The sequence below is a fragment of the Vespa crabro genome, chromosome 5 (assembly GCF_910589235.1).
Source record: "Vespa crabro chromosome 5, iyVesCrab1.2, whole genome shotgun sequence".
Classification (NCBI taxonomy): domain Eukaryota; kingdom Metazoa; phylum Arthropoda; class Insecta; order Hymenoptera; family Vespidae; genus Vespa; species Vespa crabro.
The window spans coordinates 11,946,791-11,965,714 of record NC_060959.1 but is presented as its reverse complement, the minus strand read 5'-3'; the positions used below and the strand labels follow the sequence as shown (position 1 = coordinate 11,965,714).

General features: G+C 40.6%; 1 protein-coding gene across 1 annotated transcript in view; it reads left to right on the top strand.

The window, feature by feature from the left end:
• The first annotated feature begins 3,039 nt into the window (after positions 1 to 3,039).
• The window catches only part of LOC124424271 (laccase), a 28,246-nt gene continuing 12,361 nt past the window's right edge, over positions 3,040 to 18,924 (top strand). The window contains exon 1 of the mRNA XM_046963084.1: positions 3,040 to 3,765. Coding sequence (XP_046819040.1) covers positions 3,654 to 3,765 — 112 coding nt within the window. The 5' untranslated portion in view covers positions 3,040 to 3,653. The remainder of the gene's footprint in view (positions 3,766 to 18,924) is intronic.

The following is an 18,924-nucleotide window of genomic DNA, read 5'->3' as shown; positions in this document are numbered from 1 at the left end:
TCGATAGTAAATAGTCACGATTCGCATTCACAATGGTGCCAGGAACAGAGATCGGTTCTCGTATGCGAGAACGATTGCTGCTTCGAACGCTTTTACTTTTTAAAGCCAGGTGACCGGAACGCTTTGAAAAAGTATCTTACCCAGAACGAGATCGACACGAAATCTTTCAATAGCCGGATCGATCGATATAGGACGAGCGATAAGATCGAAGGCAGATTTTCAATTAGCTCTTTTACGGGATCGACCCTTTTCTTTTATCAACTTTGATCGTCGTTACGATTTACGGAATATCGATGGTCGAATAATAAGGCTACACTTAAAAGTTTATTCAACGAGGATTTTCAGATAATAGGGGGTGAAAAAGGAAAACAAAAAGAGGAAAGAAATAATGAGAAATGACGGGTCGCTGCTTTTAAAAGAAAAGAAAAGAAAAAGAAAAAAAAAAAAAAAAAAAAGAAAGGAGAATAAAAAATAGAGGAGCTTGGTGCGTAAAAAGGGAATAATTATATTTAGCTGGCGTTACGAGCTAATAGACGATTAGGTAGGAGTACGAGACGAGATTGTATTGTGCTCTTCTCCGTTTATAAGTTTCGAAAAAGAAAAGAAGCTCGTTTGTGAAAGCCTAACGTCCTAAGAACGGTTTTACGTAATCATTCGCGGATCGCGGATCACAAAAGACAAATTCCTCCCGAAAGTAACGTAACGATTAAAACGAACCTGTCCAGAAATATATTTCGCAACGAACTAGACTTTCACGATAACAAAGAACAAAGAAAAGGGGAAAAAGTGGAAAAGAAGAAAGACAGGTCGTTGGTCGCGACCGTGCCTTGCTCGATCGAGTCTTTCATTTTTTTTTTAACGGGAGCAAAGTGCAAAATTTAATCTCGACGCGTAGACGAAACATCTTGGGGAATATGCTACTGCTCAACGTTCGTAACGGGGGAAAAAAAGAAAAAAATGATGAAATAATTTCTTTTACGTTTGTCCTCGTCGAGGTAGGAACAAGTTTCAAATTAGTGCAAAGAAAAAAAGAAAGGAATTCGAAACAGGTTGCCGATAGACGAGACGCCAAAGTGTACTTGTGGAAGAAAAATATCGCACGAGGGAATAAAAGTTATTAGGGAAACGAATTTGCTCATGAATATGTATTTATCTATGATCCCGTTCATTTCGCCGAATGTCATTTCGAGCAAAAGTATTCGCGGACGTTTACCTGTAACATTGAATTTCCAATTGCTACTTATCTGTCGATTAAAGTGGATATTGGAAAGTGTCCGAAATCGATCGAGCGATCTCTAATTTTGAGACCTATATAGATCGTATACGCGTTTAGCGAATTCGCTATCGGTTTTTAGATTCTAATCTTCGAATCGATCGTGCGTAGGAGTCTTCCGGGTGAGTTGGGATCCTTGTTTTGTAGCAGGAGAGAGAGAGAGAGAGAGAGAGAGAGAGAGAGAGAGAGAGAGAGAGAGAGAGAGAGAGAGAGCGCGCGCGTGTGTAGGTGGTAGAAAGGAAACACGAGTAGATATTTACGCGAGAGAGGAGGATAGAAAAGCATAGAGCGAGACTATTAGAATGCGTCGCGTGCCAGGACGATAGCATTTCACTCGCACTCGGCTTGGCAAAAGCCGAGCGTGTCGTTCCGCTCGCTTGCTTTTCTCTTCGGGAGAAAAAGAGATTCCTGATATTGTATATGTATTTCTCCTTCTCCTATGTTCTACTCGACTTTTCCTTTCAAATTTAATTTCACGACGTATGGATTAATATGACGATTAATTTGTATTAACGATGGCAACAATTCGTCTACAAAGTCAAGAAATTTTTCTCTTATCAAGGTTTAAACGATAAAAGTGCAATATTTTCAACAACGTTTAATTATAACGATGACGAACGAAACTGTCATCATGTTGTTTAACGGTTTTCAATATCGCGATGTTTGATATAGCGCTCCTCAATAAGGATTGTAAGATAAAATTTCGACCCGCTTGAAATTTCATACTAATTGGAGGTATGAGAGATCGATCGAATTTCCATTTAAAGGAGAAGATCGTTGATTCTGAGGAAAACGGAGGGATTAATATATCTAAATATCAATGGACGATTGGCTTGTTAAAGATCGAACGAATCGCTTACTAATGTGGAATAGTTCATAGAGCCCTTTCGCTTTGTCAAAGTTTATATCAGGAAGGATTATTATCGCAATAACGTACGTTTCTTTTTCTGGTGCGGCAAGCGCGAAATTGAAAGGCGTTGAAAGTTAGCCCAGCGTGCGGTTCCACGCGTGTTCCACGCGCGGTACCTCTCGTGGTATCTATCTCGTTCTCTGAGAGAAGCGGACACCGTACACTGGGTCTGTCGACGAGTTACCGAGGGAACCGTCGTTCGTGAGTTCGTTCAGCCGTGGCGTCGCCGTGTTGTGCAGTTTTGTGCACGAACACGAATGCTGCGCAGGAAGGCTGAATCGGCTGAAATGGAAGGCGAGAGCGAACGAAGGAAGGACAAGGAGAGAGCGCGAATGGGAGTCGATATATCTCGGTCGTACGATAGAGCCCCACCTCGAAGGCACCTTCACCGTGCCACGAACGTGTCTCCGCTCCTGTTCCTTCTCCATGAAGGGAAAACCTCCAGCGTCGCTTTTGCCAAGCTATGAGTATCGTCAAACGGCACGGTGACGATTCCAGAGATTCGAAACCACCTACTCTCGATTTCAACCACCTTGCTGAAGCTTACCACCTCCTCGACACATTTCTTTTCTCTCTCTCTCTCTCTCTCTCTGGCTTGCTATGCGTGCACGGCTGTCTCTTTCTCCCCGTTAGCTTCCTTTCCCTCCCTCCCGCCCTCCGTCTTTCTCTCTCTCTCTCTCTCTCTCTCTCGCACAGACAGCTAGTAGTGCTCCACCATCTGAAAAGGAGGTGAACGTGCTCGAGAGTGTACCATTGGGCAAGGAATTGGGGCAAGAGCCAATCGTAAGGAGCCCGAGGTGGAGCGATAGGTTTTAAATAGGTGTGCAAAAGGCAAGCGTAACGAGGTGTACCGAGGTTGAGGATAGGGGATCCATAGGAGAATACATCTCTCCTTGGGAAAATTAAATTTGGAATCGACCGATTTGGGTAGGTTCTAGCGCAAGACAACTCGCTAGGTTCACGCTCTCGCCTAGAGTGCTTTGCCTCTACACTTACGACCGATCTTACCTTTCTCCGTATCTATCATTCGTTTCTCCGATCTTCGTAAGATAGAGCCTTTTGGGAAAAAAAACGAATTAGCAACGTTTGCAACTTGGAGATAAACTGGCTTTAGAGGAGAAAAAGAGAAAGAAAAGTTCTTCGTTAAGATACGACGATTCTCGAGGAGAGCGACCGCTTTTGATATAAGAGCGAGCGGCACGAGGCACAAAGTTTATAACTGACGTCTCAGTCGGCTCTGAGCCAGTGCCTCAGCGAGTACGCTTCGGAAGGAAAGTCTCCGTTCATCGGGGATTTGCTCCGAGAGCAAAAGTAGAAGCCGCGCGCGAGCGCGCGCGTGAGTCGACTTGGTTCACCGACCGTCGTATTATTGTCGCCAAGTGGAAGAAAAGGGAATAAAGAAGAAGAGAATCGGTGGAAGAAAGGGAAGTAAAAGAAGAAGATACGAGAATTATTTGGAAAACTTGAGTTATGGGGTTCCGTCGAGACTTACACACGGTCCTAAGACTAGCGGCTTTTCTAGCCTGTCTCAGTCCAATGGCCACGGTACGCATCTCGCAGTCCAGCGCAAATAGGAAGAACGGTGAGTCATCTTCTTCCGATCAGCTCCTTCTTATCCGCTTTTCTTCTATGCGCCTTGCACGATTTTTTTCTTCCTCCCCATCGCTTTGTCCTCGCTTCCCGAGAATTTGCTTCTTCCATTTATATTCTTCTCGGTTCTCCGTCAAGATTCCTATCTTTGGATTACACTTGCAGCATTTCTCTTGCTTTTTCTTCGTCTCCTTCGACTACCGCGTAATCTCTTTTCTTCCTATCATTTTTCTCCTCGTACCTTTTCCTATCGGTCGAGACCGGTTCAGTTTCGCGAGCGTCTTTGGCACGTCAAGTGCCGCGTGCACGAATAATCCAGTGAAGTGTGTCAAACGTGCGGAAGAAGACAAGGACGACGTTAAACGGTGCAATTCCGTGATGTGCGAGGAAACAGCTCGTAGAGCTTTCCGTTCACGACGGAAAATTTATCCTAAACGTTTTCTCTCTGGATATTGTCGAGGAAGTATCTTTGATGCTTTTTCCTCGATTCTTTCGATGAGTCTTCGTTCGATGATTTTCCTCAACCTCAAGTTTACCGCGTTATTAAAAATATCGTCGTTGAGAAAGAAAAAAGAAAAGAAAAAGGAAAAGAAGGAGAGAAAGAAAACAGTAAGGGAGACATCGATAAGTTTTTTCTCAAGACGTCGCCCATAAATTTCCAAAGAAGCGTTTTGATATTTTCTCCGACTTTTGGACTCTCTCTCTCTCTCTCTCTCTCTGCCTCTCTTTTGCTTTCTCATCCGCCTCGTGATACGATAGTCGAGAATTTTGTTATAACGGTATTTGGAGCTCTATGAACGAACCGATCGTAAGCGAAACCGTCGTCCTTTCCGCGTATAAATTCACGCGTTGGAAATTTCTCTAAAAAATTAACGGGAAGAGATAATAGGACGTGACGATGAATAACGGTTTTCGTAGAATCGACGTAGCCAACTCGTCTGGCGTCTCTACGTAAATCAAAACGGCATCGTGACGTGTCTATCGATTGGTGGTCCTACGGAATAAAATCGGACGTCATTCAAATTGCTTCGGGATATTTAAACGTAATCTGACTTTATATAGCGTGACCGTGATCATGGATTATTTAAACCTTACAATTAATCATCCCAAATGAAAAGAAAAAAACTTTATCTCTAGGTTTATATTAATCGATCGGTGAACAACGAATACACGTATGGTAGAATATTGAGGACGCTCAAAGGATATATATATATATATATACAATAAGGCGCGTTCTAAAATTGATTAATTCTAAGAGTAATACTTTCGATTCCTGGGGGGAAACTGTACCGTAACGGTAACCTACTGAAACTCGCGCGTATCGCTCCTATTGTACATTTCTTTTTCTCGCAAATAAATGGCAAATAAATTTCTAATCCCATCGGCTACGTCTAATTCCCGATAAAAGGAACTTTAAGCGATAAAATAATAAGAAGCTTTATAGACGATCGAACGGCTATGGAAATAATTGCTATATAATTATAGCAAGCGCGACTAATTGCCATACGTGTGGCAATCATTTTTATAATCTATGGTCGTTGTGCCTTGACTCGCTCGCGCCATTTCACCTGTCGAACGATTCTCCTGCTTTAACAATTCCACAAAGGTTTATTTGTTATCGCGATCGTATAAATTTCGAAATTTCGACTTGCGACTTGTTTCCACATCTTATTTGCGTTCAAGTCCAATGGGTATAAGTTTTACGAAGAACTCGGTGTAATAAAAAAGTTTAATCGAGCATTCGATCGTAAATTTTTTCCATTCTTCGTCATTTTTTCTTTTCTTTTCTTTTCTTTTCTTTTCTTTTCTTTTCTCTTCCTTTTCCCTTCGTCTTCGTTCGACAAAGCATTTGAAATTAGTGAAAGCAAAGCAGCCGAGACAGTCACGATTGATTGTTCCTCACCTTCGAGCATAACGAGCATTTCTCGAGCATTCGAAACTTTTAGCGTACGACGAGATCGAGAGTAAATTCAAATCGAATAAAATCTCGTGAAATCTCTTTACTTCCTTATATCTGTTCCTCCACGAATGAAGATTATTCGACCGTTATAACACGTTAAGGCGTCCGGTTAATGGAATTTCAACGATCGGCTATACGGGTTCGCGTGCGCGCGCACGTGCACGTGCGCACACATACTTAAGGACAAAGAAAACAGACAGGAGGCGAAACTATCTATGGAAAATGAACTGCATTCGTGGCCTAGTTAGAGGTAATAGCAAGTATCGATGAAGTGACATTGCGTACGTGGTCAATTTCTTTCGTGATTTTCATTACCCGTTAGAGCGGAGTAATAATAATAGTAATTGCTTCGCAAAACTGATCCTTCGATCTTAACGCTTTTTGCCTTGGTATTGTTTTTAATTCCTCTTGATTCGAAACTACGATTAATCGAAATGCTTTTAGGATCGAATTAATGAGATCGTGAGGAAGGTAAAACGAGTTCGTTTTCAAATCGTATTCGTTTAATCGAATTTAACTTTAAACGATTGGAAGTGAAAGATTTTTAATGGCTTATACGTAGTGCTGTTCACTATCTCGGCATAAGTCATTGGCATTGCCAGATAGATATGGTATTTCCAGTGGAGTAGGACAGACGCGACGGCATGCCAATGGATATAACAGTTCCCTATAAACGGGATAAGCTAGTCAGTCGTTCGCCTACATGCAATCGCGATCACCGGTTCAACGATTCTTCCGTTCTAGATCGTTCTATCTCCTTATCTTTTTGCATTCTACATCAAGCCCTTGCTATCCTTGCTTTCGTCTATGGGACACCTTTCACGGTCGTCGATCATTGTCTCTTCTCTTCTTCCGTTCAATATCTACCGTTCGTTTCTATTGTGTGACTAACAGAAAACCAGTCAGTCAAATCTCTCTCGTCCTTAACGGTTCTTTCCGCGAGAAAAATGTGACGTCAAGCGTGTACCATGGCTATTTACAGGCTTCTAACGTTATCGCATAAGATGAGATTTTATTCTTTACGTATTTACGTATTTTTACGATAATGGATATTTGTTTGCTAGTAGGATCGAGCAACGCTTAAACGTTCGATTGAACTTAGACTTAGGTATTATTGATTTAATGTCGAATAAGAATTCCTAAAAGGCAGGTATCGACTCGGCAGGTATTGAGAAAATTCCACTCATTCCAAGTCGTATGGAATCACCTGAAATTGCTACTTTTATAGGCACGTGGGAAAATCACGTTTATAGTCTAGCTACAAAGCTGTAGAACCGCATTCTGTCTCGCTCGCATACAAGTATTTTAGTACCTTGGCGAGTACCTTAATCAAATCGACGCTATACTTTCTCCCTAATCGAGAATCGTAAGGAAAAATAAAAGATACCGTTATATTAAATATAGCTCCAATAACAATAGAAGGGAAGAAGTTCTCCGCTTTGTAATCCGGATTTTCGTTAAAATTTCGATTATTAAATGAGGATTGAAAATTTCAAAATTAGGATCTACCGATGACTTTGATGATTTTTAACGTGCGCGCGTCGCCTATGTGCGTTGCCGACTTTCTCTTTAGATTTCAACATCTTCTGATATAATTAAACGTAAAACGAAGCAAAGGAAGAGTCATCTTACGTTTCGTGCGAAAGATATTACTATTTATGGGGACAGTATGGAAGTTATGATCGAACTTTTTCCTTAGGTAGCTATAGAATTCGTTTTATTAGGATTATCGACGAGCGGCCTTACCAGTTGTCTGGATAAATTTCTGCCGCGATTGGCTAAAAGATTAGAAGATGGATCATGATGGTAGTTAACGGGCGAAGAACTACCGGCTTATTTGCGCACGGTAGAAATTCTCATAAGTCAAGCGTCATTTCAATTTCTATTTTTGAAAGTCAACCACGGAGTTCAAGGGTTAAACGAAATTACATGAAGCTTGTCTCTCTCTCTCTCGCACGCGGAAATGAGACTTCACCTATAGAAACCGGATGGTTGCTATCATCGTAGTAAAAGCAAGGAGTATCCGGATGTGACTGTCGGTGAACTTGAAGACCACTTTTTTCTTTTTCCTTCTTTCCTTCTCTCCCTCTCTCTCTCTCTCTCTCTCTCTCTCTCTCTCTCTCCACTTATTTCTCTTCCCTCCTTTTAGAAGCTTCCCCCAGCAAATTAGAGAGCAGGAAAGATAGGAAAACATAGAAATTGTGGTTAATCGACCGATCGATTTTTCTACCGACTTCGGTCATCTCTCATTTTATTCTTCTTTTAGTCTTCTTTTCTAGTAGACTAGTACCACGATCGGACTACTTATCTGGACTAAACACTCTGTATTCGTGATCAACCAACGATCCAGCTTCTCTTTAGAGACTATGTCTTCGTGATGTGCTCAACATCGTTGGATCGTAATCACGGTGAAACCACCAAGAGCGAAGCGCCAGCGGCTACGTCACGCATCCTCTCTCTCTCTCTCTCATCCACCTCTAAGTTCGAGCCTTCGACGAAGAAATCGATTCTAATGGATTTCAAATTGCACCGATTGATTTCACAGACGCATCGAATTGTTGATTCTCCTTCGTTCTCGATATACTAAAGTACAAAGTCGAGACACTTTCATCTCGGAATAGTTTCTTACAAGAGTCGAGAAGAAAAATGCAGACGGTAAATTGACTGGAATATAAGTAGATATAACTATCCTGCGGTAATTTAATCTTGTGTCCGAGTCAAACGACTCGAGTGAATTCCAACGACATTAGGAACGGACAAACATTCGCTCGAGAGGAAACCGCATGAAATATGCATCGAGAGAGAGAGAGAGAGAGAGAGAGAGAGAGAGAGAGAGAGAAAGGAAATAGTACTCGAGTATTTTTGCCGACAAAGATAGGCATAGCTCCGCCGGAAATATCGTTGCTAAATGCATTGGAAATTGCATCGAAATTCTCCCCTTCGGCGTTGCACTTCCGCTCGTTTTTATTCAGGAATGCACCATTCAGGTTTCTTTCTTCGAAATATTTCTTCGGATTTGTCCGTTATTATAATAGGAGGAAATAACCGTTAAATGTTACGTCGATAGCTATTGATCCAAAGGAATAGATATCATCTCCCTTTTATCGATCTTGGTAGAACGTATTATCGGCCGAATGTTGACAACGATGAATCGAACCTTGCGATCGATCGATAATTATTCGTTTCATGGACACTCGAGTTCCTTTTAAAGGGTCCCTTTTAAGAACTCGTTTCTACGTTCGACCGTATTCGAGACCATATCTTCTCGTAACGAACGATTCATCGATTCCTTTAACGATCGGTACCAAAGATAGTGACTTACGTTAAAGAGACGTTAATGATTCATCAAAGCCCATTATTATATCAATGGGGACGTATTAAAGAGCACGTGTATTATAGCTTGACTTTGTTCGACGCACATGATTTCGTGCGAGATTTAATCGAACGACGGCGAACGATTTGATCTTAACGATGGAGGCGTTCAAAGTTATTACGCGCGTCTAGGAAAGATTAGAATGGCGGGGAGGGCGGAGAGAGAGAGAGGGAGAGAGAGAGGGAGCATTTTATCGAGGATCTTTCAAACTAATTTTCAAGAGGAAATTTTCTTTTCAATTTGTCTTCTTCTCTTTCTACTTCCACGTCGAGACAAAAGCACTGGACCATGCGATATGCGTAGTTATTGTATTCTCTCATGACATCCAATTTCTAATAATAATAGTAATAATTGACGCATGTATAAAGTTTGATTTTCGTTCGTGCCGAATTAACTCTGTACCTGGTCGAGGTACAGTTGAAGTTCGCATTGTGCCATTAATCGTAGAAAGTTGGATTGCTTGAAAAAAGAAAAAAAAAAAAAAAAAAAAGACATCCCCGATCTTTTGCTTTCCGACGTTTCGTAACATCCCTTTCTCGTAAACAGCCAAGTCTATGTAGTCAATCGTCCGAAGAAAGGAACGGAAAGAATAATTGCCAAGCATCGCGAAAGTATAATAAACGGTGAAAAAACGAGGAATTGGAAAGAATTGGGATGCTTCGGGAGAAATATGATGTGTTCTTTTGTTAACGAAATAGATATCTTATAGATATCTAAACTCGAAGAAACGAGCTAGCGCTATCTTTTCAGAGAAAGTTACTTTTGCGTAGGCGGAAAGATTAGTGTAACGCTTTTTAGTATCGATCGATCGATCGATCGATGCCACTCGTGAGGAACGTCAAATCGATCGAACGTTTCGCATGGCTAACTAACTGATTTCACCCGAAACAATCTATTTCCTTTGGCGAACGTAATCGTGAAAAACTTAAAAATTCATCGATTCTTATCCTTTGATGTAAAAATGTTTAATTACTTTACACGATGGATACTATGATAAATTTCAAATTAGTAATTATGGTTAGAAAATATATAATATGGTTAGAAAATTATTTTAAAATTCTTAAATTTTTTGTCAAATTAGCAGCATATAAACGAGTACTTTCTTGAGACATTAGAAAACGAATTAAAAAGAGAGAAAGAGAAATCCTTGGGTTTCTTCGTTGTTGCGACGCGACGTCTTTCCAGGCGTTCCCTTTCCATCGAGCCGAAGGTCTTCGCTCATTGCGTTTTTAATAACTTTAAGACGATATTTCAAAGTACGTGCAAGAAAGAAGAAGTAAGTGTTCTCGGACTTTCGCACTTTCCCCTTCCGTTCCTTAAGACGTACGCTCGAGTACGTCGGCTGTAGTCACGAGAACGAGCTACGCGCCGTTCGTAATCAATCCTGAAAGGTGTTCCCTACTTTGCGCCGTTATAAACCAGTGCTAATTTTAATCGTCTATTCCTGTAAGTAATTCTATTCGATACTTGACATACCTTCGCGACGACGTTTATGAGAGGGAAAGTTTACTCGCGCCATTTCATATAGTACACGATTCTCAGAAATTTCTTTTTTCCTTTATTTTTATTAACGTCGTATCAATCGAGGAGATATCACCTTGGAAAATAATTCAAATCTAAGAGAGCGAAATGAGATCACTTCCGGCGGAAGAGTATCTAAAGGTACTTTACTATGTGGCATGCATCCGGTTAGCGATTGCTATTCCATTGCTGAAAGCAGTTTTGTTCTAGCTCGTTCGCTCTCTCTCTCTCTCTCTCTCTCTCTCTCTCTCTCTCTCTCTCTCGCCCCTTTCTCATGGCGAACCGCAAGAAGAAAGGCGTGTCTCGACCGAGACCGAACATCGATTCTTTCGAGGGCGTTGAAGCTGACGCTTGGTGATCCAAAGCGAGTGGGATTCTTACTCTTTCCACGACGGACTACGTGACTATCAGAGAAGCCTAATAAACTCCATGATCTCGCTGTTTATTTTTCTTCAAAGTTCGTATTTTAAGGATCGTTGCGACATCTCGGCTCAGCCCAATAGATAATATCGTAACATGTTTATACTTTCTTGAATTAGTTATGAATTTGGGTGCGAAGGTGCATCTTTGGTGCTAAGAGGAACTACGGCCAAAGGGATATTTTCAAGTTAATTAATTTCACTAAACATTCTATCGTTTAAACGTTCGCAATTAAGATGACTGCTTATGGTCGGGGTAAGTTACGACTGGTTCCGACTAGTCCAAAGCGTCGGCGAATCCTGTAAATGGAAAAGAAAGATCACCTTGAGTTTTCATCTCTCTCTTTCTCTCTCTCCCTCCCTCCCTCTGTTCGATTCGGCTGGAGGAAAAGCGAAAGGTACTTGATATCGAACAGCGTGTGTAGCTGCAGGTACGTACGACGTCGCTCTTATAAAATGGCAAGAACAAAGTGGTAAGAAAAGTCCGAGAGTCGGCGAGCTCCGGCCATGAGAAATGCCTGGAAAATTTTTACTCTCCGTCAACCCCGACGATCGCGACCGAATTCAGGAGGATCGTTAAGAGGAGAGTCGTCGTGATAGTAGCGTTTGAATTTCTAAAATATCCTTCCTCGCAAGTAAGCGTTTCCTTCTCTGCACCGAGGCACTTCCTCAATTAAAATCCCTTGGTAGAATGAGACAAATGGTAGAGTAAAGTACTGACTAATAATACATGCTTTTCTTTTTTCTTTTTTTTTCTTTTTCATGCGACTTCACGTAACTTTGATCCAGAATGTTTAAAAAATGAATTACAGTGTTTCCTACCTTTTTACTAATCTCTTTTTGTTTACTAAATAAATATGTAGACGTGCGTATAATAAAAGGGGGAAAAAAGGAGAAAAAAACGTTGAACCATGTAAATATTGTTGCCTACATATGTACATAGAAGTGAGAAAGTTGAGATTACACGCATAAATATAAGAATTATTTTAAATACGCATTTTAATTAGCAATCAGAGCGGACGAACGATGGAGCCAGGACTCTGGGAAAATACAACGATCCGCCGTTATAAGTCCGCTACTTGCCTCACTTCCTGCGTTTAATAGGATACCGCTCGACAGTTGCTCCACTGTATGTAGGGAGGAATATAATAAATGCCTTGTGCGATTTCGCGATTTCACTGTGTCGTACTAGGTACGCCATACTATGTATCCATGGTCTATCTTTTACTCGTGTGACGATTCTTGGTGACACTTCTTATGTCATTTTCTTTCTTCCCATCTCTCTCTCCTTTCCCTGTCGTCATTAACGAGGCGACAGAGTACAATTTTCGTACCGGCGACATTTCACCGGCGGTTGGACAATAAGCTCGGAAAGAAGTTTAATCTGATGAAGAAAATTGCCGTCCACGGTAATCGTTACTTAACGTTTGAACGTCGTTACGCTCACGTTCTTCCCCTCGTGAACGGCGTGCTAATCCCTCACGTCGTGCGAATTGAAATAACCTGGATCGTGTATTAGGAAATCGGTCGTAGACAAGTGAAGGCTCGTCTGCCGCGCTTTCCTTGTGCATTGTTTCAAGATGATTGCCGGCCCGGAAACTCCAAAACGAATTATATAGCGCGAGACAGAAAAATCCTTCGTTCGCTTCTTTTGCTCGTGCGAATCCATGCACGTCGAGCAGACACTTTTTTCTCTTTTCATTCATAAAATATATCTAAGGCACACTTTGTCTTAGATTCAGTTACAATTCTCATTACGATTACAATTTCTCTGTGATATTTCGTGAATTTAGTTTTTATCGAAACTAAATCTAATTTGAAAGGAGAAAGTAAGATTTCCATCTCGGTAAGTATTAAAGCGAGATAAATACGAGTTTTAAAACGATTTTTCGGCGTACACGGACGATACCAGTCTTACCCACCCACGCGAATACTATCGACGGAACGTCAAGTCGATTCTTCACTGGATTTTAAGTCAATGAATTCTATAGACAATTTCTATTAGATAAATTTTCATTTCAAATGAATTCTTCCCTTCCTTTACGAAACGTACTTTCAATGTCGTTCACAGGCAAAGCCCGTTATCAAAGACTTTAATCGATGGACCATCATAGTATTATAATTCAAAGAGAATAATCCAAAGTGTAATCCATACAGAAAGGAAAACCGAACCAGCTCGGGAGCACCGTTAACCGTAGGAGCCACTCGCGCATTATTTAGTAGTTGTCTCTTGCGGTCGAGGGCGACGGAGGCGAACGAGCGAACGAGCGAACGAGCGAACGAACGAACGAACGAACGAACGAACATAAAGCGCCGATGAAAGTGCTGACCTACCTCCTTTTCCATTGTTTTATCATCCATCCTTCTTCTTTTTCTCTTTACCTTCGTTTGTTCTCGCCTTTGTTTTCATCTACCTCTTCCTTCGTATGTTTCCTCCCCCCCCCCCCTCTCTCTCTCTCTCTCTCTTTCACTCTCTCTCCCAAACGCCCCCTTTCTCTTTGTCAGCACACCCACCGTACGAGCGATATGTCAAAGTGCAATAGCGACGAGCGACCCGATCATTTAGATCCGATATTGAGCTGATGATACGAGGATCAGGTTTAATCCATGGAACGACAAGGTTTGTCGATCGGGACGATCCTAAGATTCCTTTGAGTCGGACTGATAGATCGATAGCGATTGTATCGTTTGCGAATGTCATTCTTGATCGGTTTTATACCAAATATCTTCGGAATAGGTCGATTAAAAAGAGGCGTCACTATAAAATTAGGCAGGAGCTATGTTTGATGAACGGTGAACAATAACATTTCCCTCGATAGAAATAAAATCTTTGTCCGATCCGACGAAAGCATAATAGGAATTTGTTTCTCTTGTCCTTTTCTTTTTTTTCATTTTTGCAAAAAATAAGATTTTATGCCCGTTGGGATTATTTACTACGGCTGATCTTCTCCCGTTCTGAATTCCTTAACTACCGAATAGACGTAAAGAAAATGCGCATACGTATAGCTATGTATGTACTTCTATTGCGTTACATTTAATACGACAACGATAGAAAAGGCGTACCACTCCTTGGTCCAGAATCCGGTATCTCGATAAAGCACGACGGAAGAAAATAAATGAGGTTTTCCTTAAAAAAAAACTTTACGTACATAAGAAACTTATGTGCTGATCGGATCGAATCGTTTTGGAGAATAGCGAAGGAGATAAAAATCTTACACCCACGCTTTTAAGATTGCGCCTTCGTTTATCTCGATTAATCTAACGAGCTCGGGAAAAGCAACGCTCGTGGCGAACTGTACGTCGGCCATTCTAAAGTGCGCGTATAGCGCAATAGACTTACCATTCCTTATGTCCATTTCCAATGGTATAAGACGCTATTGGTAAGAGACGATTGCTCTTACGGAAAGATTAATCGATGCGACGTGTCATTCTGTCGACGAACGATACTATTATTGGGAGGGTGTCTCGTTCCACCTCTTTCCTATCCTTTCTATTATAAATTTTGATTCTAATCAAAGCACCGGCTGTTGGTACAATTAATTAGCGTTACTAGGCGAGAGACGAGTAGTTGTGGAAAAGTCAGTTAAACCGACGTTTACGAGAGAGAGAGAGAGGACCCTCTTACTACTTCGTCGTTGACCAGTCTACTATTATCATTTTTCTTTTTCGACTATTCGTTAATTAATGTATCTTTGAGTATACAAATTAATAATTTACAAGTGCTTTACGGTCTAAGGAGAGAGAAAAAATAAGATAAAACGCAATTGGAACGAATCAAATCCTATCGATCGTCGTAAATATTTCCTTCTCCTTCGACTTTCTCCAGAAACATAGATTAGGATAATGATTATGTAATATTTCACCTTTCTACCTAATGATTTTCGAGACCTTCAAGATTCGTTGACTCGTTAACTCATTTTGCTCATTTGCTTTCTCAAACTTTATTCGCACTTCCTATTAATAGACTCGAATAGACTCGAATAGACTCGAATAGACTCGAATAGACTCGAATAGACTCGGATAGACTCGGTGTGATAATTAATAGTTGGAGCACACCAGCGTCTCTCTCTCTCTCTCTCGCTACTTTATCCACTCGTTACGTTATCCACGCGTACTTTCTATAATTACTATTGCACGGCTATTAAAATTAATAACGTTCAAGCAGGTAAAACATCGACTCTGTCATAATCATCACGTATCACTAGACCGTATTGTTTCGTTTCGCTCGACTTTTATACCAGACATACCAATTTTCCCGTTTTACAGGTTGACCGTATTCGATTATCCCGACGATTTCGCGATATCCCACTGTATCGGGCAAGTTCCATCGTAATCTCTCGTAAGGACGTAAGAAATCAATGTACCTGTTAACTCTTCCGGGCGTTCGATCGATCAACCGATAATAATTATTCGACGTGGAGTTGAATTTAAAAGTAGACAAGTACGGTGCCTTCGGCCGGGTCGCGTTAACAAGCCGCGATGTTTGGATTATTATGTCTACATCTGGTACGGCTTTAATGACGTGACGTTTGACAAGCCGGAACGTAAGGCTTGTTCTCGGCGCTATAGCTTAATACAATGGTACCAGAAACGAAACGGAAATGGTTCGTAAGAATTTCACTGACAAGACATACTTCGACACAAGAATTGCGTTAGCCCGAAAGAAAGTTGGAAACTAATTTCAACTGGGCGTGAAGAATGGGCTAGTTCAAAGTCTACCATATAATAGTAATCGATCCTTTGATTATTTCGATACGCACGCATAGACAGGCGCGCAGCTACGCACGAGTACGTATCGGGACGGGAGATCGAGCGTTCACTTTCGTGATAATTTAACGCCTAATGATTTCGATTAAAAGTCCATCTTATTAATAATCGAACCAGCTGGCATTAGGCATTGTTAGCTACTTGGAATTTATGTCTGGTTCGCGCGTGCCAGCACGATAGTATAATCACCTGATCTTGATTTGCAAGATGCGCCTTCTATTTCAGATTTCTAATATCTCGAGATAGGTATCGAATAATTCGATTCTATATTAAACGGAATAGTTGATACCTAATAAGACAAAAGTGAAACGACGAGGGGAAAGTTTTGTGCGTGTGACCGAAACAAGATAATCTCGTTGTAGTGCTAATTAAAATCGCGTACTCGTAATAGAATTTTCTTCCTTCGTTCGTTCCTTGCATTGACCTCGAACGTTTCTTTTTATCGTTTGTAAAACTGGAAACTTTGCGAGTAAAGGTACAGGTCAAGGAACAACAATTCTATATCGACGCTCGATATAGAATATAGATCGATCTATGATCGATCTAGGATCTCGTAGAAATTTGACGTAATCGTTTTCTATGGTGATGATGAAATCGACCGACCGGTCGATAGGTATGCTTTTCACCGACGTGAAATCCTTCCTGTTATTTTCGATTGAAAATAACAGGAAAAAAAAAAAAAAAAAAAAAAAAAAAAGAAAAAACTTGTATAGTACGTGAAAACAGACATTAACATAAGATGCTACCGATATGCTTTTTCGTCGTAGCACGTGGGCCTCCAGAAGACCGTGAAACTTGGCCACGAACAACTTTCCCGTAAGATGATTTGACTGGAAAGTTTTATTCCAAACGGTTAAATTAGATGGCAGAAATATTTCAAATTCTTTTATTCTCTTTTTACGCGTCTTCTCGTCGAAAACATTTATACATTTTTAATTCTTTCTTTATTTACTAACCGTCTATGTTTTGCGCTTTACACGGAACAAAATTATTTTATCAAGGCCGTCTGAGATATAATAAAAATGTTTTACGAGATAAACGCGAAAGCGTCTTCTCGAAAGTCTTTTTATTTTCTTTCGTTTCTTTTTTCTTTTTTTTTTCTTGTTTTTTTTTTTTTTGTTTTTTTTTTTTTTTATCGAAATGCTCGCTCATTGAGCGATAATTAAATGAATCCACTAATGATTAAACTTTGTTATTACTTTATTTCTAATATGCTTCGTTGAATGGCCAATCTATAGGCGATATTTTTAAAAGACTTTGCATGAGAAAACTATTGGACCGAGATTGTTCTAGCCATCGAAGTCCTAACTATTAACGAAGTATTAGCGCAAAGTCATTCTGGCATTACGACCTACGACGACGACTACGACGAAGGCTAGTAATCGCTAGTAGTCTAATCGGTTTCGTTTCGTATTCCGTAAGAGATCCCGAATGTGAATTTAGTATGCGAACGGACCCGATCTCCTTTTGTCGTGCGGTACGTCATGTTGATGCAAAATAAAAGACGGTAATTTTGGTGAAAGGCCGCACGTGCCTTCTCGTTAGTCGCGTGTCCGTATGGCCGTTTAGCTCAATGCGAACGACCCTTATTATTGATATTTAAGATTAAACTCGAGTCTTTGACTCGGAAATCGAGCATACGCTTTCTAACGTCGACTACGTATGAATTGTATTAGACGTAATATACCTGTAGGTGGCAACGTTATTACATAATTTCAATTCATTTATTAGCTTTCGATAATGAACAACGAACAAGAGAATTGAAACTCCGTAGTCAATGATTGAAATTTAAAGAATTGAGATTGAAATATCACATTGGAAATCGTAATATCGAAGCACGGCTAAGACGGGCCCGATTATTGTCACGACGTTTAATTAATCGTGTCATCATGTAATGTCTCGTTCTTTCATGCTTAACACGAATAAGCTTCGCGTCTCTCGATAAGCTTTGGATTCCCGCTACGCGAGAAGGATAGTAGTACGGACAATTAAAAGGACATCGTTAACGTTCATTGAGGAAACGTAAAAACGGCACATTTGTATGCACCGCAGGAGTAAGAATGGAAGAGAAACGTCTTCCACGAGCACGTCGATTTTAATCTTCTTTTCTCTCGTTGTCGGTAAGTTGTCGTCCTATTTCATGTAATTGAGCGCAACGACGTCTCACGTACGCATGGTTAAGCGTACCTATTCCATCGAATTTTTATAATTTCAATTGTCAATTAGCTGAAAGTAACCTTACGAATCGTCTTTATTAGTTTATTTAGTTTCACCCTGTAGTAGTTAACAATAACCATTATGATTAATGACATTCTCTTATCGAATCCAGATCAAAGATCAACATTTATAATGAAATTCATTTCTGATTTATCCCGACACGGATCGTAAACGAGGCCTCGGAGAAAGCGTTTGCCATCGAGCGGTACGTTATTTTTTGTTTCCATCTAAAACGGAAGAGAGCCATGCATCTTGATCTTGGACGATCGAGCGTGTGTGCACTTGACATTGATAGTAATACCGGTAGACCTCGCTCATACCGGGCGAAACTAGTTTGGCCAGCTTTTAAACTCATGCCGCGACCGGCCGAATTGATTTGATCGCTCGCCTAAAGAAAAAGTGGGCGATACCGTTTGAATCTCTCGGAGCGCATTTTCGGAAGGACAGTTTCTCTTCGAACGAAAAGATCGACGAACAATGTTTCTCGTGCTTGATTAAACGGATGATAATGTTCGAAAATAGGAACGAATCTCTTTGAAATTTGTACCGTACCTTAACTCAGACAAAAGCCATTTCAATTGGCTTGAGATCCGAATAAAGATTGTAGATATATTCGATAGTATCATATCTATATTATATTTTTATAAAAGGAAAAAAATGCCGCTATTGTGCGAATCGCGAATAACGATATTGATAATACGAACAACTATATTGACTTTCAAATAAAGTGACGACATTTTCTTTGTCGTATCAAAGGAAGATAACGTTCGTCGGTATTTTAACATATCGAAGGATATGCGGATCAACCGCTTATCGGGTATTCAAAAACAGGTGTTAACGTAAAGAACGTATTAAGCCGATGACCAAAAGGTATTTCTCCATCTCTTTTCTCGC